The sequence below is a fragment of the Conger conger genome, chromosome 3, assembly GCF_963514075.1.
Source record: "Conger conger chromosome 3, fConCon1.1, whole genome shotgun sequence".
Taxonomy (NCBI): Eukaryota; Metazoa; Chordata; class Actinopteri; order Anguilliformes; family Congridae; genus Conger; species Conger conger.
The window spans coordinates 19,211,852-19,235,166 of record NC_083762.1 but is presented as its reverse complement, the minus strand read 5'-3'; the positions used below and the strand labels follow the sequence as shown (position 1 = coordinate 19,235,166).

General features: G+C 41.7%; 3 protein-coding genes across 5 annotated transcripts; 2 read left to right on the top strand and 1 right to left on the bottom strand.

Moving 5' to 3' along the window:
* Window positions 1–424: 424 nt before the first annotated feature.
* Window positions 425–8,220, bottom strand: taf6 (TAF6 RNA polymerase II, TATA box binding protein (TBP)-associated factor). 3 transcript variants are annotated; one of them, XM_061235347.1, is made up of 15 exons: window positions 7,989–8,206; window positions 7,109–7,266; window positions 6,849–6,935; window positions 6,468–6,621; window positions 6,148–6,204; window positions 5,857–5,976; window positions 4,544–4,665; window positions 4,209–4,286; window positions 3,742–3,843; window positions 3,394–3,576; window positions 3,080–3,154; window positions 2,869–2,994; window positions 1,850–2,023; window positions 1,366–1,569; window positions 425–1,095 (listed from the first exon to the last, which is right to left on the bottom strand). In XM_061235347.1, the coding sequence occupies exons 2-15, from the start codon at window positions 7,262–7,264 to the stop codon at window positions 772–774; spliced, it is 1,962 nt and encodes a 653-aa protein (XP_061091331.1). In that variant the 5' UTR covers window positions 7,265–7,266; window positions 7,989–8,206; the 3' UTR covers window positions 425–771. The 3 variants fall into 3 exon arrangements, with proteins under 3 accessions (XP_061091331.1, XP_061091330.1, XP_061091329.1); XM_061235346.1 differs by having other exon boundaries at window positions 425–1,542; window positions 7,989–8,220; XM_061235345.1 differs by having other exon boundaries at window positions 425–1,569; window positions 7,989–8,209.
* Window positions 8,221–8,451: 231 nt separating this feature from the next.
* On the top strand, window positions 8,452–12,009 carry cnpy4 (canopy FGF signaling regulator 4). The gene is made up of 6 exons (XM_061236116.1): window positions 8,452–8,632; window positions 8,809–8,935; window positions 9,067–9,163; window positions 9,322–9,444; window positions 10,240–10,357; window positions 10,692–12,009. Exons 1-6 carry the CDS (start codon window positions 8,548–8,550, stop codon window positions 10,799–10,801), a joined length of 660 nt encoding a protein of 219 aa, XP_061092100.1. The 5' UTR covers window positions 8,452–8,547; the 3' UTR covers window positions 10,802–12,009.
* Window positions 12,010–18,144: 6,135 nt separating this feature from the next.
* LOC133123428 (zona pellucida sperm-binding protein 4-like) lies at window positions 18,145–22,093 on the top strand. The gene is made up of 10 exons (XM_061233891.1): window positions 18,145–18,415; window positions 18,657–18,844; window positions 18,926–19,023; window positions 20,453–20,580; window positions 20,869–21,058; window positions 21,127–21,274; window positions 21,366–21,441; window positions 21,532–21,660; window positions 21,789–21,905; window positions 21,972–22,093. Exons 1-10 carry the CDS (start codon window positions 18,205–18,207, stop codon window positions 22,091–22,093), a joined length of 1,407 nt encoding a protein of 468 aa, XP_061089875.1. The 5' UTR covers window positions 18,145–18,204.
* The last annotated feature ends 1,222 nt before the right edge of the window (window positions 22,094–23,315 follow it).

Here is a 23,315-nt window from a genome sequence, read left to right as displayed (position 1 = left end):
GGATGAACAATACACTCCAGGTAATTTGATTCTCTTTCTGGGGTTTTTGAGAATTTCAGTTTCAGCCCATGTTTTCAACTGGCCCAAGCAGTTTTTGTGTGCAATGAAGGATATTTTAGGCATTTCTGGAGACCTGCAAACGTTAGCATCTATATAACTGCATAAAATTATGTGCTGAAACAGATTTATTCAAATAGAAAATATGACAATACTGTAAGCTTGATCGTGAGGAAACATTCTTATTAATATCTTGTTGTCATCAGCTTAGAATAATTCCACATGAAATCACTGCTTATACAGCACAATTTTTGTTATTCTCTCCTGAATACCATCTTGGGCTACTATAACTCTGTATCACTCTCTCTCTAGACCCAATACTGCTGCATTTACAGATACTGACAGTGAAAACTAACAACAACAAAAAAAAATTACAAAATCAGTTTTATTATGGCATATAAAAAGAAACATGAACAATGTAAATGCTTGGACATGATCAGAGAGAGCCGCACTCTGCGTGCGTGCATGTGTGTGTGTGTGTGTGTGTGTTTGTGCTGAGGTCAGACGTAGGACAAGGAGTAAAGGAGGAAGCGAGACCAACACTCTCCAACATCAATGGTCTGCACCTCCTTCTTCTCCCATGGTGCACCTGTCTAGATAGCGGTGTCCTCCAGCTACACCACTGAAATACTATTTTCCCCCAGAATCCTCTGCTTCTCCAAGCCCATATCCCCAGTCCACTTCCTCCAGCTCTCTCTGCGCTTCTCCGTTCTCTCAGTGGGGGGAGTGCGTGCTAGCCCCCGGGGACTCGGAGCACTCCAGCTTGACTCCAGACTCCAGCGAGGTGGTGGAAGGTGGGACAGAGGTCAGGGGTGACGGGGGGGGCAGGCCGGAGCCCTTGCCCTCGGCGGTCGTGGCGGACGGCAGAGACACAACAATGTATTTCTGGAGCGTGCGGGACCCCCCCACTCCCCCGGCTCCCCCCCCAGCACCCACGCCCCCGTGCTCCACCTTCACCACAGGCTGCAGGGTGGAGGCAGAGCTGGGGGCTGTGCTGGTGATCGGGGAGCTGGAGCGGGAGGAGCTGAGGGTTATCACCTGCGGGGAGGAGGACAAGGTGAGACAGGGGAGAGACAGAAAGACAAGAGAAGAGAGAGGAGACACGGAGGGCCACAACAACAACAACCATATCAGGCATAAGGGAGGTAGGACACAGACAGGAAACAAAAAACATTGACAGGATTTTAAGGGTTCGCTTGAATGCCTCCTAAACACAAGAGGAGTACAGAATACAGTTTCACCTGTAATTGAGGAGTCAGCAGTTGCAGCTCCTTCAAGGGAAAATAAGTCAGTAAGGTAAAGTGGTACCTGCTGCGTGGAGGCCGCACCGGCACTGGTTGCCATGACAATGTACTTGGTTGCCGGGGGCGAGGGTTGCGTGGGGGTCCCAGGTCGTGCCGATACGAGGGTCTGCATTGGGAGGGTAAGGGAGCTGGGCACCTTGATGATGCTGGGAGTGCGGGACACAGACCCCCCCGAGCCCCCCTGAGAGAGAGTGAGGGTGGGGCGAGGCTGGGACAGAAATCAAACCTGATTGACGGATTGAATCAGCACAGTCTACAGTGTGTAAACAATTTACATGAGAGGTCTGAGGAAGCCATCCTTTTTACTGTAAAGGATACATTGGGGATACATTTACAATTCATAATCAACAGTACAGAATGTTAGGGTTCTGAATGTCACTGCCTTATGTCAGCAACCTAAGGTTTTTAAATACCCTTTATGTTTGATGTTTGTGCAATGCGAGATGACAAACGGCTGTGAAACACTGTGTGACTGACAGGGCTGTTACCTGTGTGATGGTGAGAGTGGTTCTGTTGACCTGCTGGGCCTGCAGGGCGGCCTGTGCGCGGGCCTTCACCACGTGGGAGCACAGCATGGGCCCCAGGTAGCCGTAGTCGGCCCGGTACTGCTCCGCGTTGTCGGGCAGAGGCCGCGTCTTGGCGATGACGCTGGCGCAGTGCTTCTGCAGGGCGGGGACAGACGGATGACGAAAACCTGAAATTCTCTCAGACTCAAGTTAACCGCAGACCTTATTCTCGACAGAAAATTAAATCCCTACGGGAAAAAACGCATTGCAAATCTGCAGTGGGAACCCATGGCAGGAGAAAATTCCAGGTTCCTATAAAAAGACTTCATCACTGTAACACCTCATTGGCCAGTTTCACAGACACAGATTAAGTTTAGTCCTGGATTAAATTGACTTTTGTACGGAGAATCTCCATTAAAAATAGTCTAGGGACTAGGGCTTAATCTGTGTCTGTGGAACTGGCTCCATATGTGCCATCAAACAGGTCATAAGTCATGGAACATTGAGGAGGGATGCAACTCTTAGCCTGCCGGTAGTTTACCGGTGGCAGAGAAGGACTCGTTGAGAAGTAACCAAAGACTAACCCTAACTGGTCCAAAGAAACACTACGGCCGGTGGAATAAGGTTAATTATGTTGACTTGCTCTTGGTCATAATGACAGAGCTCAGGTCTGAGCTATAGGGCTCAATCTACACTTATGGAGAACAACATTCACCAGCTTTCAGCAGACACTTCTGACACCTGCACACTGAGATGTGCTGACATGCCTCTGTAGGTTTCTGAAGGACAGACTGGCATATGAAACATTCACGGCACAGTATGAACAGCTGTACTGCACAGATTTGAGAATGGGCAATAATAAAGCATATCATTTCAGCAACAAGCTTGATCTTTTGGCAAGTTCTGACACCATATACATTCTGACGTTTGCTGCTTCTAAATATGACCTACCACAGCCTAAACAGACCTGCAGGGTCTAATACACACAAACACACACACACCAGTAGCAGGCTCTGCACATGGTCAGCCCCGATCTTGTCGATGTTGGACACAACCGGCCCCTCAGAGACTGCTTTGATGCGAGCCCCTTCGATGGTCAGCCGTGGCAGGATCAGCGTCTTTATCACCTGCAGAAGAAGCACACAGAGGTAGATGACGGGGAGAGGAATGGCCATACACAGAGCAGCAGGCCGGGGAGAAAGAGACACTCACATCAGCCCCAAGCTCGGCCAGTCCAGCGATGCAGCCGTACCGCGTCGTCCAGTTTGTCCGGTCATCCAGCCAGCTCTGACAGAGAAGAGTAACCTCAGTGACTGGACAGTAAGGAACTGGAAACGGACACAGTGCTACTGTGGCGCATCGTGCTTCAGGGCAACAACGCACTGGAAAATGTGTTGGGAGCACTGAGCACACAGATGCACGTGCATGCTCACACACACACACATACAAGCGCGTGCACACACACACACACACACACACACACACGAGTGCAGACACAAGCGCACACACAAACACACACACAGTACCATGGTGAAGGTCTTGGTGATGCGGGACTGGATGTTATTGTTGGTGGTGCTGAAGGTCTTGCAGCTCTGGGCCATCAGACGTGCGGCGAAGTCTCGGAGGGCCCAGTGATTGTCCACATCCGGCCTCAGACACAGCTGCTTACTCACTATACAAGTCACCACAGCAGGGATCAACTCATGCAGCTGCAGAGCGGAGCAGAGGGAGAACAATAAGAGAGGTTAAAATATAGAAAACTCTGATTACAATGTACATGCTGTTAGTGTGTGCATTGGTAAGAGCAATGTTCACATTCATCTCCACAGAGCAGCAAAGAAACACAGAAATGATGGATGAATGATGAAACTCACATATTTCTCCAGATAGAGTGTGGGGTTATCCATGAGAGCCTTAACCATTCGCATAAGATAAATCAGCAGGGCCAAGTTATTCTGCACAACGTTCACACGCACCTGAGGCAGGAGGAAAGGGGAGAGAACTGAAGCTTAATACGAGCCTTTGTGGGTTGCATCTTTAAATCACCACTTTAACATACATTGGAATTAAACAGTCTTTTAGTCAGTAGCATAGTTATAGTCTGCATTGGACCATGCCAGGATGGCATCACCCACCAAATGCAGATAGAATTCAGTGAAAACGCTCAGTGGTTAATGTCAAGTCACACTTATAAGACAAAGAACAGCACACCTTCTACCCACTCACTTTTAAAATCTTCTTTTAATATTCCATGAAGGAATATGCTAACATACATACATTCTGCAGTATTGTTGCATTTGCTACATTTCTGCAAGATGGCTTTAATGACAGTGACGCTTACCCCTTCTGAGATGAAGGTGCTGAAGCGCGGTAACATCTGATACAGCCCAGGATCCGTGGCTATGCTCTGTAGAGCCTCCTGAGGAACAGACGCACAGTGTTCTGCGTAAGGCCACTTAGGAATTAAGAGGTGATCTGTGAACTGACTGTCAAATGTCAGTATTGACATTTGTGCATGAGTACACATCTCACCAGAACAAACATATCCATGTATGCAAATGAAATGCATAAACACCCCATGCACACACGCATGCACGCGCACACACACACACACACACACACACACACACACACACACGCACATGCACGCACACACACACACAGTCTGTTACTCACCGCTCGCTTGGCCTCACAAGACCCGACACACGCCTCTGTGATCTCCTTGTAGTACAACTGCTGCTCCACGGACAGCTCGTGAGTGCTGCGTGGCTTCATCCGCATCACACACTTCTCTTTCCCTGAGAGGGGCCAATACAGAAAACAGGAGGTCAGAGACACTGTGATTAGTGGACAGTGTCTGCTGTACTTACCTCATGTTGGGGTAGGGGTCATGGTGTTGATCTCTGTTTGGACACTTTTCATAATAGTTACAATGTGACTATGATTGATTGCATATACCATATGGTGGTTTTCATTGCTCCTAAAGTGCTTTACAGCATACGGACTATGGGAAAGGGGTTATTCCATGCCAACTCGACTGACTTGCTCCATGCACCATCTCCAATTTTGAAAATACTGAAAATTTGGACAAATGATTTTCAAATTAGAGCCCTTTTAAAATGAGGTGTCCAACGTCCAAAAATGGCCCAATCGCCTTATCTCCACTTTTCAAAAGGCCCTATCTCTGGTTGGGATAGTCTAAATTCCTTGAAATTATATTTCTGGTGCAGATTACAAATCTGGAATCAGAAACCTTCTTGCATTTTAAACCTCTGACCTAAATGACTACTCCACTTTCAGGTGGGCATATCTCCAATAGTAGAGGGTTCCCTGAGTTATGCACAAGTGCCCCTTGCTTTACGCAGCCAAATATAAAACAAAACAATTGCATGATAGTGGAGATACAAAGCTTAAAAATGTATCACTTATGTTTAAGGGTGTTAGCCAGTTTGGTCAGGCTACCTTTTGAATATGTCAAACTTTAATATAGGCAATAATTGTGATAAAATATTGCTGGGGGTTATTCTTTGTTTAGATTCTATGGCAGTTTGAAATACCATATAATATAATCATTTTGGGGCATCGGAGGCCTCATTTTCAAAGGGCTCTATCCATTTGTCCGATTCAGCTCAAATTTCCTGAATCTTACTTTCTTCTTAATACCAACTAACAAACAGAAATCAGGAAAATTGGAGATGCCGCATTGCGCAAGTTGGTTGAGGAATGACCCCTGTCCCATAGACCGTATGCTGTACAGCACTGTAAGAGCATTTAATAGAGATTTCCAAGATTTCTTTATTTTTTTAACATTGTTGCTTTATGTACACATTTTTCAATTTTAAGACTGAAACAATCAACTTTGAAAAAAATACTCCCTGCAAAATATCAAGATGATGAAACTGCTTTGTTAGGGTGTACAGTCTTCGGAAACGTGAACTCATTTGGATGCATTTACTTAATAAAGGCCTAAACAGGCAACACACACTGACCTTTGTTTTCTGCTGCAGTTGCCCCTTGACCTTTGCCCTGGATAGACCTCTCCTCTTCCTGTCCAGGTTTGACAGCTTTAAGGGGCTCTGTGGACTCTAATTTTTGTTGCTCTTTCGGAGCTGAGAGGACAGAGAAAATGAAATGAAACAAACAAAGCTTTTCTACAAAGAACCTCCAATATCTCCCTGATCAACCAAAAAAAAAAACGTGAATTCAAAGGAGGTATGATGGGTTATGAAGAGGAGAATACAAATGGACAGACACAGACAGCAGACAGTAGATTATCTCACCTGGGGGAGGGTTCTCTGGTATGGAAGGTTGGACACCTTCAATACTTAACCAATGAGCTGAAAGACAAAGGAGGTGATACATGATCTAAGACACAAATTATAAATACAGAACTGAAATGTAAAGGACAGCCAGTACTATACTAGCAATTACCATTAGGTAACCATGACATGTCATACCAGCCATGACTGGTCATAATAACTATGAAACACATTCCTAATAGTACTATAATTACAACTACATTGACTAGTAACTGCACGTACACTGTAAAACCCAGAATGACTCATACTTATAACGGCAATATTAAAATTCTGTGGGCTACCCTTGAGTGAGACGTCCAGTGGGACTCGGGGGAGGGGCGTGTTTATGATGTCACTCAGATCCACCTCCTTTTCCTCATAGAAGTGCAGTTCTCTGCCCCCTCCACTAGCAAAGCGGAATGGGATAAACTCCTGTGCCTGGAACCCATACAGTGGCTGCACAACAAGACACACAGGCACACAACATCAGTTTCTGTCACAAATATTAGCACCATAGTCTCCAATCTTTCCACTTGGTCCTTATCAGTTCGGCCAAAATCAGTTATTGAACCAACTCTGAGCATTCAATTATGACTGATCATGCAGGTAGGCAAATGTTCTGAATATTCACTGGTGTAAAAACCCAAGGGGATGATATTACCCCCACCACAGTGTTCCCTCACCTCCACGTTCTTCAGTTTTAGGGCATGGTCAATGTCGTTAGTTGTCAACTTCCGCCTCTTCCCATGGTGCATGAATTTCAGTGCATCCTGGCCGTGGTGAGTACACATTTGAGACACGGATAACTGATATGCATATTTAAATCCATAATCCATGCAATGGCAGTTTCACAGTGTGATCCTAGCCAACACGTGCACACAAGTATATGTAAATAAACATGTATTCTCACACACACCAAGCCAAGCATTCCTTGCCCTCTTACCTGGGCGATCTCTTTGATGCGATAGCTGACCTCCTCACTCAAGGCCACACAGCTCTCCTCCTGCAATTGTCCCACCCCCACAGACTCTGACATGGCTTTAATGGACTCTGTGGGCACGACCAGACTGCACTGCTTGGGCCTCCGCTCCTCTGCCATGGCTAAGAGAGAAGAAGTCAGCAGCTGTGCTGAAAGTGACAGGGCTAGCCACTGCATGCTTACCTAACCACAGGTACCTAACCGTTTATTGTTTTCATTACATTCATGAAAACAATACACGTTCAGAGCCTTATGCTTATGTTCTAACTTATTTAACGACTTCAAGCCGCATCAAGACCAGTTGCATGAATAAGTATTTGTCTGGTGTCTGTGATATGACGCGAATAGGTTCTAAGTCGCAGTCGGCGCTCGATTCCGATAGATAGCTAGGGAAAACTCAGTGCCTCTGAGACGTGATGCGTAGGAGCGCTTCGTGGGGACAGTGAGTGTGGATGTCACGACACTGGAAGTTGTTCAGTGGAAGTCCAACGTTACAATCTTGTAACGTGTAAAATCAGCAAAGTAAACCATGTGTACAAACCTTACACTAACTCACTGACCGAAACAACTAGCTATCGCCCTGCAACTTATTATAGTAAGCTAATGTTATTGGGCTAGCTACCTAACTTAGATAGTTTAGTTAGCTAACTTTACACAAGCTGAACGGTGGGCTTCTTGGTTATTGCATAACTTTATTTTTGAAAAATATGGTGGCATGGCAAGGAATTTAACTTAATGGACTAGCTGCGATTAAGAAATAAACTAGTATCTAGCCGTATGCAATACATTTTGCTAGCTAGGTAACTTAGCCATCTAGCTAATGCCAAAAAATGCGGAATCTTACCTTAAAAATAAAACTAATAATTACCAATGAACTTTTCTGAATAAATAAATCAACTGTGACAGAAATATATAAATGCAATGCCACTATTTACTTATTTTTATATTAAGTAACGCTAAACTGATAATAAATTCTGCATTATTGTTGAAAATCTTCGAGCTCCGACCCTTTTTTCTGAAATTCCGCCATCTTGTTTCTGATTTGGAGAGGACCTGGGTCCTGAAACAGGGAGTCGTCGTTCAATAATTATCTTCAAACAGATATATTCTGAACGAAAGTATAACATTTTACGAATGGTCACGATATTATTTTATAGTTTGCTTTTTTGTATTAATTTAACAGTTGTTATTCGTTTATACAAGCTGTGCTATTTTTATATAGCTTCATGGACTCAATGGATGTTTTCCTGAGTCTGTTGGTTATGCCTAGCCTTGTCGCCATCACTTACCACTCTGCGCATGCACCATTCTGGGTGAGAAAGTCAAATATGCCGATGTGGCTGTAGGTAGTGCCTTTTGGGGCTCAGACGGCGGAAAGTGAAACAAGTAGAACTTTAAAAAATATGGAAGTTTTAATACTGACCATCTTGTGGGCCTCTAGTGTCGCCCTAGCGGACAAGGACGAGAGACTGCCGAATAAATGTGAAGGTGGGAGTTTACCGTTAATAATATCGTGACAATTCATTATTTATAAATTGCATTATGAATCTTGTCTGGAATGTACACGTTTATTCCTCTAGTGTTAATTACGCTGTAACCATAATTAAGGAATGTGTGTCCTAGCATAATATAATATGATGGTCCTTGTTTGCCTGGCTCAACAGTGTGTAAGTTCCTAACCGTGGAGCTTCAGGTGGCCCTGGACAAGAGTGGACGATCCAAGGAGGTTCTGGAACTGGGAGAAGTACTGGATACAGGGAAACGCAGACGTAAAATCAAATACAACACGTCGTAAGTGGTGGACAAAAGGCTATAAAAAGACAGCAGCGCTAGAAGATGAGTGGAAATAATTGAGGTATTCGAATAAGTGGCTTTGTCCTCCAAAGGGCCTCACTGCTGTGTCCATTTCACCTTGTTCGCAGGGAAACACGTCTAACGGAGGCTTTAGATAACATATGTGAAGGAATTCTGCAGTACAGCATTCATGCAGAGAGACCTGGTAGTCTCAGATATGCTAAGGTCTGTGCCATCGTCCCTTCTCTTTAATTTACCATACCAATCTCTCTGCATGTGTTTGCTCCATCAGTTCACTCAAAATATTTCACCTGATATATATATATTTTTTCCTCCTCTGTCCTACCCTTTATCTCATTCTCTGTCTGGCATTCCCCTCACAGGGAACAAGTCAGACCATGGAGACTCTGAAGAACTTGGTGCATAAAGGGGTGAAAGTGGATCTTGGCCTTCCCTATGAGCTGTGGGATGAACCTTCTGTGGAGGTTGCTGACATGAAGAAGCAGGTAACATCGTTTAGACACCAAAGTGGGACCCAAAACAATTTATATTTGGCAAAATCACCAGTGTTTTTGCCCAGCTACCTGCATATTCCAGGCATGATTTTAGCAGGTGACTGGGATTAAGTGTCAGACCATGAAACTTTAAGCTTTTTTGAAATTTCCATTGAAATTGTTCCCTGATACATTACAATTATTTAGCGACTTACAGTTGATTAGACTAAGCAGGAGCCAATCCCCCCTGGAACAATTTGGGGTAAAGGGCCTTGCTCAAAGGCTGTGCTGATCTTATTGTGGCTATACTAGGGCTTGAACCACCAATCTTACAGGCCCAAGTCAAGCACCCTAACCAATAGGTCACTAGGCTATATCCTGGCCCAAACGTTAAACAAATCTGAGCAAGCAAAATTCTACCTAGAGTGCTCCAATATTATTCCACAGGTGCCTCAACATCATATCAACCTTCAGTCAGCATGTTCTGTGTGTCATCAAAGCCAAAGAAGGATGCAAACTACTCATTAAGCAAATCTGAATTTTGTATTTTTTAAATTTGCAAAACAAATTCCTTTGTGTATTAACAGTAATGCAGTCTTGCGTACATATTTACTGCTCACTGGTAGTGTGGCCCCTGAATCTGGATTGATTGGCAGTTGACCTTTGTCTACTTCACGTGCATTTCATAAAGTGATGGTTGGAGGGCTTTGGTCATTGTATTTTTGTTTGAGTGTGCTTATGTGTGAATAAGTCTGAGGTGGTACAATTGTGTGGAAAATGTGCTAATACTTTGTTCTACTGTTTCAGTGTGAGACCATGCTGGAGCAGTATGAGGAGGTTGTGGAGGACTGGTACTTCCACAATCAAGGGGAAAGACTGGAGAGATTCCTCTGTGAAATGCATGTACTGAAGGACTCAGAGCAGGGTGCGATGCACATCCATGTGTACTGAAAAACTATGAGCATGATGATATTTAAAGTAACAGAATGCCAGCAGGAAAATACTCTATAATGTATGCTTAATGTCATATTCATGTATTTTTTGTTAGTCTATGTATATGTGACATGTCATTTTTATGTATATATGACATTTTTGAGAGCTAAAGAACATTTCTATTGTGTTTAACTGACAATAAAAAACTTCTTCTCATTCTTTGTTGGCACAAAAATAACAATGAAACCCTAATACATGCATGTTTAAATTAAGAAGCAACAGGTCACACAAGAAATTGCACGTCTAACCTTAAGTTTCTGTTTCAGAGTGTCTGGCAGAGGTGTGGAAGGGAGACATGGGGCTAAAGGGATCTGAAGAAAAGGCAGCAAGTGATGGAGAGAGTGAAGAGAGAACTCATGATGCTGGAGAACTATGAATGAAGTCTTAACAGACAGACTGACTGACAGGATTTGATAAGTTTTTGCGACCCAAATCCTTCCAGTCTGGTGTTCACAGAAACCCACTCCACTCCCGTCCCTGGGATTCCTTTATTCTCCATCTTCCTGGCTGTATGAACCTTTCAAAATACCAGGAACCCAACAGGTACTGATGCCTGTGTAATAAGATAACCGTTGCTAGCCTGGGGGTTCAAACCCTGTGACCAACACTGCGTCCCATGCAATTGTCAGCATGTTGGCAGTAAATAGACTGCAGTGTTGTGCATGCAGCAGTTTGCTGGGTTTTGTGCATTGTGCTGCATTTAGAGTGAGGGCCATGGACAACAATGAAGTACCAGTCACTGCTCCAGATTGAAATGTTCCTGCGTTCTATGCTGTAATCATGGTTTGAGCAGGTTGTTGTAAAATTCCACTTGGCACTACAGTCAGTTTCAATTTCATGATCTTGTACGGATATGTTATATTAACATATATAAATAGTATGGGACTGCTTAGCCTGTTGCATAGATAAGAAGTGTTAATTTCTTCTGAGCTGCATATCTGGTGGCCAGGGTTTTCCTGCAACATAGGGTGAGTTCTGTGCAGCGTTTCAGTACCTCAAGCAATTTTCTCCTCCGCTAACTAGAACCATCTGTTATCTGCTATCTAGTGCCTTGTGGTCTTCCAGTCAGTCAGTATTAATCAGTATCTTTTGCAAAAACATACAGTGCATATTAGGAAGACCACAGCTGCTAACATGTTGCAGTCAACACTATATTTCATGCCAGTTCAGACTCACCAGTGTATGTGTACAATTACTTTGCTGGCAAATGTATTACAGTGTGACTGGATTTCTCAGCAGGGGAGGAGTCTGTTACAGTATATCCACATTACCTGTTTAGTCCTATGTTTTTATTTTTCAGTCTCTATGTAATGTGTAAGGAAATGCTTCACTAGTATAAAAAGCAATGCAATGTATTGCAATATGGTACTGGTCACTACAATATTTTCTGTATCCTAAAAAGTTGGTGTATTATTGCGGTAGTAGCATTTATTAGTATCCTTTGTATCAAGCGTAATTAGGTAATTTAGTATTAAGTGTAACTCGGTAAATGTATGTTGCTGTGTAGGTGGTATTTTCCTATTCAAGTTCTGCTGAAGTGTAGGATGTATGTATGGATGTTTGTAATTAAAATTGTGATAACTTTCCAGTTTTATGTGTTCAAATAAACACACACCTACAGGCTGTAACTGAGCTCATAGCTTCCTGTTCTCAGACTGGTCAAGGAAAATATTTTGGCCTTTATTCCTGGTGTGGTGAATTGTACAGGGGGAGGTTGAATATTGTTAAAGTACTACACGCCTAGTTGCAGATAACTAAATCATACGAAACCTCTCTGATTGATCCCCTCGATAACCTTAGCAGGTCCACCCCTTCATCAGAAACTGTAGCTCTTTTTGACTCTTGCCCCCCAGTGGTGGAAGAAGTTGTGTACAGCAATCACACCAAGAAACACAAGCCCCTTTTCATACTGCATCCTGAGTCCAACAAACTAGACACTGTAGCAGTAAGATCCACAATGCTGGTGCTCTTCACGATGTTATAGAGCTTTTACAATTAACTTTCATTTTGTGCCCCTGTACGTATGACACTTTTACAATAATATTTTACAGACCAAGCATATTGCATTGTTTCAGGTGTGCAATAGTCCATCCATTTATATAAAGTGCTGTGAAAAAGTATTTGCCCCTACTACAATTTATGTAAGATTTAAAAAATGACTAAAATGACTTGCTACAAATAAATAGCACAATCACATGCTCCCCCTCCTGGTCATCAGGCAACACTTTCATTAGTACCCACTACTTGGTGTGTTTTTTATTCCTGATTAAGCTTCCTTCCTGGCCACACAGGGTGTCAAGTCCTACTCATCAAGAAATGTGTGACTCTCCTTGTGGTTCTGGCTAAAATGTAGTTTCACCTAAAATAATTTGTGCCATTCCATCTTCAGCACTGTATAGCCAGTAGCTTAAGGTGAATGGGGTAAGTACAGGGCCAGCTGTCTGCCCAAGTGTGAAAGATGTGGGGAAACCAGTACATGTAAGAGCTCTGGTACTCAGAGGTCAGAGATGAGTCACTTGTGCTATGGGGGTCACGGACAGCTGTGGATCAATGGCTTTCAGTGATTGACCGTGATGGGAGAACTGAGGCAGCTGATCAGACACTGAGCTTTGGACATGTTTTATTTACAAGTTTATTTTCCAGGGACAGAGCACATTAATCAACATTACTGAAAATGTGCCAGTATTAGCCAGCTGGCAATTTTTCAACTGTAGTCCCTGGGCGAGATGGGAAAATCCATTAAATGGGTCATCAGAGCAAGACAATCATATTAAGCACAAACATAAAAGGTCACAAGAATACATCACTCTTCAATAAGCTGGACCATCACGAAGGGCAAGCAGAGCACAATGTTAAACAAGATAGTCGCACACAGCATAAAGTTAAACCGATAACACTAGCATAGAAACAAGGCAGCTGTCAAGTAAGCACAGGTACCTGGTTATACTGACAGACCTGATTGCTTTTGTGCCAGGTTTTGAAGCTGCTAGTGAATGAGTGAATGTTAGGCGGTACTGTATCTTATTTCTAAAGGAGGGGTATTCCAAAACTGAGAGGTTCTCACTTCATGAGGGCCAGTGAGCAAGATCTGAAGCAGGTGGGGTTCATGTAATGTGATAGCTGCAAGGGTCAGGTCGGAGTGAGCATAGTGAGTTAGTGACCTAGGCTGAACTACGGTTGTTGGTTGTGAGCTCTGGAAATGTGGGATGAGTAATTGGTTACAAATTGTGCTTTGAACAGTGCAAGACCCATTAAAATGTCAGATTTATGAGAGTGAACTGCAGTGGATTGGCATGGCTGCAGGGAGAGCTGTACAGTGCTAAGAAAAGTCAGGTTGAGATTGCTTTCATACCAGACTGGAGGCATGTTTCTGAGACTTAATATCTACAAACAGCTCACACAGTAAGGTGCAGTAAGCTCCCGCAGTCTGCCTCTAAAGAGTCAAAAGAATTTGAGAGCCTTGGACAGACTGCAAGTCTGTCTGTGCCAAGAGGCTCAGATAGCGGAACCATCTGTCTGTACATGTGTCTATTGCCCAATGAGATTTGGGATGTGTGTGCACGCAGAGGACTATTTCAACCTAGAAAAAGTACGAAAAAATATAACCATTGTTACCAGGGCGTTGCTGCAAAAGAGCATATGTGCTCAGTCAACTTACCCTGTATAAATAAACGTTAATAAATAAATAAAATAACAGAAACACCCAAAGCAATAGACATAGACTTTCAACAAAACCACAGTAATTTTTTTAAGTTTCAGGATCCTAAAGCAATTTCATGTTTTGAAATTTCATATGTCTCTTATTAAATTAACATAAACCCAAACATGATTTGGGTTACATTCAGATTTTCATATAGAATTTAACACGATATTCTTTATTTTACAAGTACTCTTAAGGACGCATTCGATCAAGGCAAAAGTCAATCGCGAAATCAAACTACAACTGAACTACATTGACAGGTACTAAATTGGGATTATTTCGACGAGTCTCATCGGAAATAAATGGTTTCCAGGACGAATATTGGATCCGGAAATTCCAGTTGCCTGGTCCGTTAATCAGGAGATGTCGGGGTTTTTCAAATGGTAGTAAAACCGTGACCTCTAGTGGTTAATTGTCCAGTACTCGACGCATCGAGGTCTTCTAACTCCCCTTTACCCTTCTATTGAAGATGTGGGAGGACGAAGAATGGATAGAACTCAAAAAACAATTAAATGGTCAGTGCAAATTACGCGCCATTAGTAATACTACAATGCGTGCAACTGCTACTACTGGCTTCAACACATTTGCTTGGCTGTGGAAGTGGTGCATTAGATGGACGCTCTTCAAAAATGCAAAATTATGGTAACAGAATGTAAGCTATTAATTAAATAGTATAACATTATCTCCTGTTCATATTAACTGCAAACATATTCCATGTTTGTTAATGAATATCACAATGGTTGGTATGGGTACATTTGGAGGTTCAAACCATAATTAAGATATCTCCTAAGCTAAAGTAGCTTGTGAAGTGCTTTTGTGTTTCCGGGTGCTGTAGGCCTATATATGAGCTTATTAACGTATAGAATTCACAATTAGGAACATAAATATCTGTTTTTATATTGTACTAGTACTCCTCCCCTTCTCAGTTCTCAAGTAGTAGCCTGTGTAGATTTGCTACGTTTATATTGGAAGCTAATGATCTGAATCTAATGATAAATTAAACTTGGTTAATTGGTCGATTGAGTATCTAAGTGGCAATTACTTTTTCACATTGGTGATGAATGTTTGATAACTTTTCCCCATTGTGTGTTATTGCATTTTGTCTAAACATCTGAAAATATTCAGTGTTATATGCAATAATAGAGGAAATCAGGAAGGGGGCAAATACTTTTTCACAGCACTTTATATAAATGGATGGACTATTGCACACCTGAAACAATGCAATATGCTTGGTCTGTAAAATATTATTGTAAAAGTGTCATACGTACAGGGGCACAAAATGAAAGTTAATTGTAAAAGCTCTATAACATCGTGAAGAGCACCAGCATTGTGGATCTTACTGCTACAGTGTCTAGTTTGTTGGACTCAGGATGCAGTATGAAAAGGGGCTTGTGTTTCTTGGTGTGATTGCTGTACACAACTTCTTCCACCACTGGGGGGCAAGAGTCAAAAAGAGCTACAGTTTCTGATGAAGGGGTGGACCTGCTAAGGTTATCGAGGGGATCAATCAGAGAGGTTTTTTGTTTAATACTATATATACAGTACTGTGTAAAAGTCTTAGGCACCTGTATAACATTCTGTACAGATAAGATTCTTTCAAACATAATTCAATGAAAGGTCCTAAATAAACATGCTACACATTTTACATTACATTTGAGTAATTTGGCAGAATAGTTAAAAACTGAATTAAATCAATATTTTTTGTGAACACCCTTCGGCTTTTAAACTGCATCAGTTCTCTGACATAGCCAATGCTGTCCTGCCGTTCTATAAGACAATCAGCTGGGAGGTTGTTCCAAGCATGTTGGAGAACATGCCACAGTTCTTCTGCAGACTTTGGTTGGCTCCTTGCTTCTGATCTCAGACAGCCTTGACCAAGTTTTTATGTAAAAAGTTGTCAATTGCTTCAATAATATGTTACTTTTTTAAATTAAATCCGAAAATGTCTCTAAAATTAAATCTTTTGGAAAATGAATATTTGTGTTCTTTTGTACTAACACACACAAAAAATAATATATATATCAATATATACAATATTGATCCCACAAAATCATTTTAAATTATTTGAAACAAAAATCTCACAAAATAAATAGTATTTTAAAGTATTTCAGTATTATTTTAAAATGTAAATATCTATTGAAAGCCAGTTTAATATATTCAGTGGTGCCCATACAATTACATAATTTTCAAGCCTGCAACAAAAGACAAACAAACAAGAGAAGCATAACCAGGAAGGGAAGCGCAGGGTAACATCCACTTGATTAATAGCATGCATTTAATACAATTATGTGGCCTCCGTGTGTATCACCCACTCAAGTCCAATTCACAGCAGTTGAAGGTAAAAAAAAAAAAAGGTAAGAAATTAGAGAAAGAAAATACTCCTTCATAGTTCCTCCTTCAAAACGTGATGTTTGTGGGGGTTATTCAAAAATGTAAAAATCACCAAAACAATAAAAAAAACTAAGTTTTGAATGTCCTGTAAACATGTTAGATTGTCCACCATGGAAGTTGATAATCATGATCACTGATTCACCATTCATGATTCACCAACTTTTCTTTTCAAAACCTCCTTGAGCAGTAGAAATTCATCAGTGAAAAAATCAGTGAATATGAAAGAAAGTGAGATATGGGGCCAACTACTGACACACCTCCTTTGGTGACTGTGGTCAACTTGGAATCACTGTTATTGTCAGAAATTGATTCTGGACTGTGGGGCCCATCGCTGGAGTATGGAGTAGTACTTTAGATGGGCATGCTACCTGGGAAGATCATAATGCTTGTAGTTTGTTTTTGTAGGCATTAAATAATGGTCCACTTGCACCTAGGGACCAATAGCTAATTGTGGTACAGTCACCGACTCTTTTTGTGTTATTCCTTATTTTTTCTCCCATCATATCCTAATCATTTTTCAAACAAAAGGAAAAAATGGAAGAATACGTAGGTCAGAAAATAGAAAAATCACTGTTTCATTTGTGTCCATAATGCCATGTGATTGTACTTTAGAGTGTTATTTATGTATTGGAATATCTTGGGGAAATGATTGGATTGTAGCCTATAGTATAGTGAATGAGCCATCCAGATTTAAAGTTCTGCATCTGTGCAGCATGTCACCTTAACACACAACTTGATTAATGTAGGGTTGTTTTTGCACAATTACTGCAGTTGGTGGTTCTCTTTTTCTGCTGTTCTAGTCAATTGCATAAATCTGGTTTCTTTTGTAAACATTTGTACATTTGTCAAACTCCAGCTGAGTTAACAGCTCATTTCACTTGGGTAATTACAACTTCCTTTGGAATTAAAACCTGCACACACAGGGAGCTCTGCCACCTGAAGGGGGTTAGGAAGCCTTGATTTAAAGTCTCTTGATAATTTTCTTCTGAAGATAAGGAATTTTGTGATTTTACCAAAAACAGGGGTCCATTTAGAATGTTGTGTTTATGGAAAATGTCACCTCTAAGCTCTATACCTCAGATTATACAATCATTATTAGGTCATCATGAACATATAACATATACTAAACAATACTAAATTAGCAAATGCTATGACACTTTTATATGTAGGCCTATGCCTTCTTTCAACTACTCAAAAATAACATGTTTGTCATTAACACTGAATTTGCGGAGGGCTGGAACTCTTCGACACTGCATATGCTCTCGTATGTCATAGATACATACTTTACAATAAAGTAGCTATACCATCAGCAGCCCATCATATAATTTTATATCGGGAATTTTACGAAGCTGGATCGAGAAAATTTTAATTAACGCGGGATTATAAATTTCTTATGCTGGCACCAAAAACGTTTACGTAGGCTATAGCCTATTCGCGTCTTAAATCCGTATAGCCTCTATGCTCTCCGAAAATCAAACCAATACAATATTGGTTTACAATGAATTTGTTCAAATTACATTTCAGTTTCTTCTGCTGAGAGACTGCGGTATGGACAAACCCATGCACTCCAGTCCACGTGAGGAATTATTTAACTTCTGGTTACTCAGCTGAGGCAATTAGATCAGAGGAAACTTGCCTTGACAACGACTAGTCTGGATTTGGGGGAGAAAGCTTTGCCGAGTTTGATCATGGAGCATGGGAACCACTGCATAAGTCTACAGTCTTTATTTTACGTTGTCCGCTTGATATTTGTGTTTGGGGTTTCCTTGTCTCTGGCTGATCAATGCGACATTAGTCAAAACGAAAAGTTACAGTGCGGTAACTCTGACGTCACCCGAGCTGATTGTGAAGCTAAGAGCTGTTGCTTTGAAGAACAGCAGTGCTATTATGGGAATACAGGCAAGTGTATTGGATTGCAACAGAATGTAAATATTAAATGCTGCTGTGGAAAAATCCTTCATCTTAAATTGTACCATGTAATGTATACCATGTTGAAAAATAAGCCTGAGGTGATGAGATGACGAATGCTCCATTCTTAGAGTGGTTAACTGACATTGAGCTTCTCTACTTTTACAAGTCTCACATTATACTTGCATAAAATGGCAGCTATGTTGATTACGAAGCATTTCTCTCTTGTTAGTGACTGTCCAGTGCACCAGGGATGGTGAATTTGTGGTTGTGGTGACCAGAGATGTCACCATACCTCAGCTTGCCCTTTCCTCTGTCAGTCTGCTGGGGGGCAGTGATTCACCCTGCAGCCCCGTCAGCACCACTCCTGCCTTTGCCATATTCCAGTTCCCAGTCACTGCCTGTGGCACTAGACTGAAGGTGGGTGGGGGCCATGGGTCTGGATTACATCTACCTGTACAGTGGACTGCTAGTTCTCCAATGTGTTATTTTCTTGCATAGGCTGAAGAGGGCTATGTAGTGTATGAAAATGTGATGTCCTCCACGTATGACATGGTGCCTGGACCTTCTGGCTCAATCACCAGGGACAGTGCCTACAAGTGAGAGTCATTTTTCTCCTACTTATTTAATCATTATAGTGATGCAATTTGCTGCACCACACTCAGTTTAACTATATTAAGCAGGTGCATTAATATAGTGGGGTGCAAAAATTTGGGTTTAAATGTCTGTTACGATAAATCTGTATGTGATCAAAAGCAAACCTGAACTCTAAATGGTATAGAGTTACACATGAGACCTTTCTGCAAATTTTAAAGCAACATTGCTTTTTATTTTTTACTTTTACTAAAGAGGAAAATTGCAAAAGTTTGGGAACCATTTAAGTGTCTGAAGTATGCAAAAGAGAAGCTTGAAGCCTTTTGGAACAATGTGCTTTGGACTGACAAAACCAAAATGTAACTTTTTGGCCAAAGAAGGTATGTTTGGAGAAAAAAGGGTGAAGCCTTTATAGAGAACACCTTGCCAACTGTGAAGCATGGAGGTGGATCCATTATGCTTTGGGGTTGTGTGGCAGCTGTGGGCACAGGAAATATTGTGTGAGTGGAAGGAAGAATGGATTCCTCCAAATATCAAATTCTAGAGGCTAATGTTCAATGGTCAGTCCAGACATTGATGTTGAAGAGAGGTTGGGCATTCCAGCAAGACAATGATCCAAAGCATTCCTCAAAGTCAACGATGAAATAACTCCAGGAAAGATTCAGAATAATATTGAAAATCTGTAGCGAGAGCTGAAACATTCCATATATGCAGGGAGGTGGAATAATATTTCTGAGCTAGAGGTGTTCTGCCAGGAAGAATGGGGGAAAATTCCAAATAATGAGACTTGAAAGACTCTTAGCTGGCTACAGGAAGTGTTTACAATCTCTTATTGTTGCCCGAGGAGGAGTTACAAAGTACTAACTGACAGGGTTCCCAAATGTTTGCGCAGGGCCTTTTTCCTTTTTATTATTTTAAAACTGTAAAAATATGTCAATAAAAAGAAATCTTTCTTTAAAATTTAAAGAAATGTGTCGTTTAACGTTATACCATTTAGAGGTCTAATGATGTTCATACTGCATTACTCATTGCAAACTCATTTGCAAAAATTTGGGAGAGCACAGCCAAGCTTGTGCTCTGCTCCACAGTATGTGATGTCAGCTATCACTTTTTATCACATCGCTTACAAGCCAGGCTCAAAAAGATATGGGTCAGAGGAAGTCATATCATGTGCGGCTTATCAGAAAACTTACAGTATGAGCACCCCTTTGACCAGCAGGGGTCATTGATGTGTAAATGTTTCAATTATGACACTCATAATCGTACACTCTGGCCAGTAAACATGAACCATGTAAACTCAACAAATCCTGTCTATCTGATATGGCTAACCAGTTTTTGGACATGTTGGTTGAATTGGAAATTGAGCATTGGCCATTGGTTGAACACACGTTTCTCACAACAACAAAGTTACCACTCTGCAATCTCTCCACCTAGACTTCTCTTTCAGTGCTGGTGTTTGGGCAGTGACATTGTTCCACTGGTGGCTGAAGTTGGCACAGTTGCCCCACCTCTCCCTGTAATGGCTCCTGGACCTCTTCGTGTAGAACTCAGGTTGGCAAGAGGTAATGGAAATGAAAAATGAATGGAATGAGGTGAACCCTGGGGCAAATGCATAATTATTTTGGATTCAAATACTTTTCTGTGCTTGATTGATCTTGGCTGGTGCAATTGAGTCATCCAAGAGGACCATATGTTGGGGTTTGCACTTTGAGAGTATTTCATAGGTTCCAATACCAGACAAGCGTAGTAAAGCAGAGAAACTTATTCAAAACAATAATTCAAAACAATTCGATATTTGACCCAGGTTTCAAACCTGATAATTTGTTGGAAATATTCCTTTATATTTCTAGATTCTGAGTATGACTCCTACTATGGTGAGATGGACTACCTTGTTACCAAAATCCTGCGGCAGCCAGTGTTTGTGGAAGTACGTGTTTTGGAGAGGACAGATCCCAACATTGCACTGTCACTGGGAGACTGCTGGGCAACTTCCACCCCCAGCCCTGACAGTGCACTGCAGTGGACCCTTCTGGTTAATGGGTAACTACCAGAATATGCTTACTTTACAGTTTAGGGTGTCCATACTCACTCCAGGTTTCTTCCTGCAGGTGTCCATACAAAGACGATAATCTTATGACGACATTGGTGCCTGTCGACGGTTCCTCTGGACTCCCATACCAAACCCACTACAAACGGTTCATTGTCCACATGTTAGCATTTGTGGATGCTGGCCACCTGATTCACCTCAAAGAGAGAGTATGCATATTATTTGGATTGTATTTTGATTGTACATTCTGCTTTAAGTGTGCTAAAAGCTCAGTTTGAACTATCTCTGTCCTGTTGTCAGGTGTTCATCCACTGTAGTGCTGCAGTTTGCCGCTATTCTGCTTTGAAAAGCATTGAAGAGAGGTGCAACAGGCAAAGTTGGTGGCAGTTTAACATTTAAATGCAGTTACACCTTTAGACTTTTGGAGTGTGTCACTGATGTGATCTGTCTCTATTGTAAATTCAAGGAAGACATGTTTCTGAAGCACAGAAGGCCCCCTCCATGCAAACTGTGGTTGTTTCCAGTCGGGAAGTGACCCTCACTGGCACAGAATTCTCAACTTCAAACCAGACTCAGAACAGTTCTAATAATGAAGGTTAGTAATCTAGGAAACTGTTTTTACTCTCCACCTCCATTTCATGTATTGCTTAACTGCACATACTTGCCTCTGTTGTGTGGCAAAAATATATTTTAAGAGTATGTTTCTTGTTGGTGTTTTTTAAGGAAAAGGTGATACCATAGTGCAGGACTCTATGGAAAAGGCAGAGGTTTCCATTAGCAAAATGAAGCTTACTGACCCAAACCTTACAGTGCCAGACTTCAGGGAATCTCACAGTGCAGGTGAGACTAACTGTTGTGAAATACTGTACTTTTCTTCATGCTGATACTTTCCTCCTGTGTCCACAGATCACCAGTCTTTCAACTATAACTTGCTAGCACTGGCTGTATTGACTGTAATCATTGCCTGTGCTATCATGGTTTCTGTGTGGCGATCAAGAGCTTTGTTAAAAAATGACTGTAATTTGTAAGGCTCATGACTTGAAATAAAACAGCAGATTCTTACTAATCTGTGGCTTAATTGTCTTTGTTCTGGTCCAGTACACGTAAGCCTACAGTATACTGGTATTCATTCTGCTGCATCCTTGATTAGGGCAATTTAGTTCTAGTGATTTCCTTGCTGTTTTGCTTGGCGCTGAATTGAAAATGCTGTAAGCTCTTCCTCATGGCTCGACTCTGCTCCCAAAGGGGCTGCAGCATCTGCAGGCCTTTGTTCCAGGCACTTGACTTAACCAACTGTTTTAATTAATCCGCTTGTACGGACTGAACTTATTTAGCCTCCAAGCCCCATTCCCAAGTTTATAAACCTTTCCAATAACAATGTGACCATCTTATTTGGGAAATGGTGCCTTTCAGACATCAAATCAAGGGCTTGCAAACTTGTGAGCAAGTATATGTTGTTTTTGTTTACTTTGATTTATTTTTAATTTCAATACAACAAACGTTACAAAGCTTTCAGGATCTGTCGGCTATTTTACCTAAAGTCTTGCGTTACCTGCGCTGGTCGACAATGCCTGTGACCTGAAAGTTGTACTGTGCACTAATTTTTGTCTCCCTTTCACACGCGCATTTTTAACCTTAATCCACAACGCAATTGCTCTCCGCTGCGGCACTTGCTCTTCTATTATGTTTATTCGTATAAAATATTAGGATGGTTTTAACAATGCAATTTTATTCAACGAATAATTTGCATCGCATGTGTAAGTGTTTTGTGCAACATTATAAGTAAAATATAACTGTTTTGCGTTATCGTATCCCCTTGACAATATTAAATCATTGAGTTGCAATGAAACTTCCCTCAACCCACCCAAAAGCTGTATATAACGCTGTTTCACATGCTAGAATGTTTGGCAAAACGTCAAGTGTGATGCACACGTGTCATATCCTTCCCAGTTCATTTTGTTACACTTGTCTGTCTTCCAAGAGTCTTTTCATAACCGGTCCAAGTGCTCTGCGATTATCCTTGGAGCTGGACTGAGCATTTACGCACACACCTGGGGAACACTAGGCTCCTCAAGGGAAGTCATCAATCAGCTTTATAGGCTTCTCTGGGAACGTTTTCGCATTCTCTTTCCTCAAATCACTTGTTCCGTTTCCTTGAACTTAAACTCATTTTCCCTCCTGTTTCACGATTTCCATCTGGATCAGCTGTAGTTCATCTATTTTGTCTCTGGCGCTCTTGGGAATGATCCT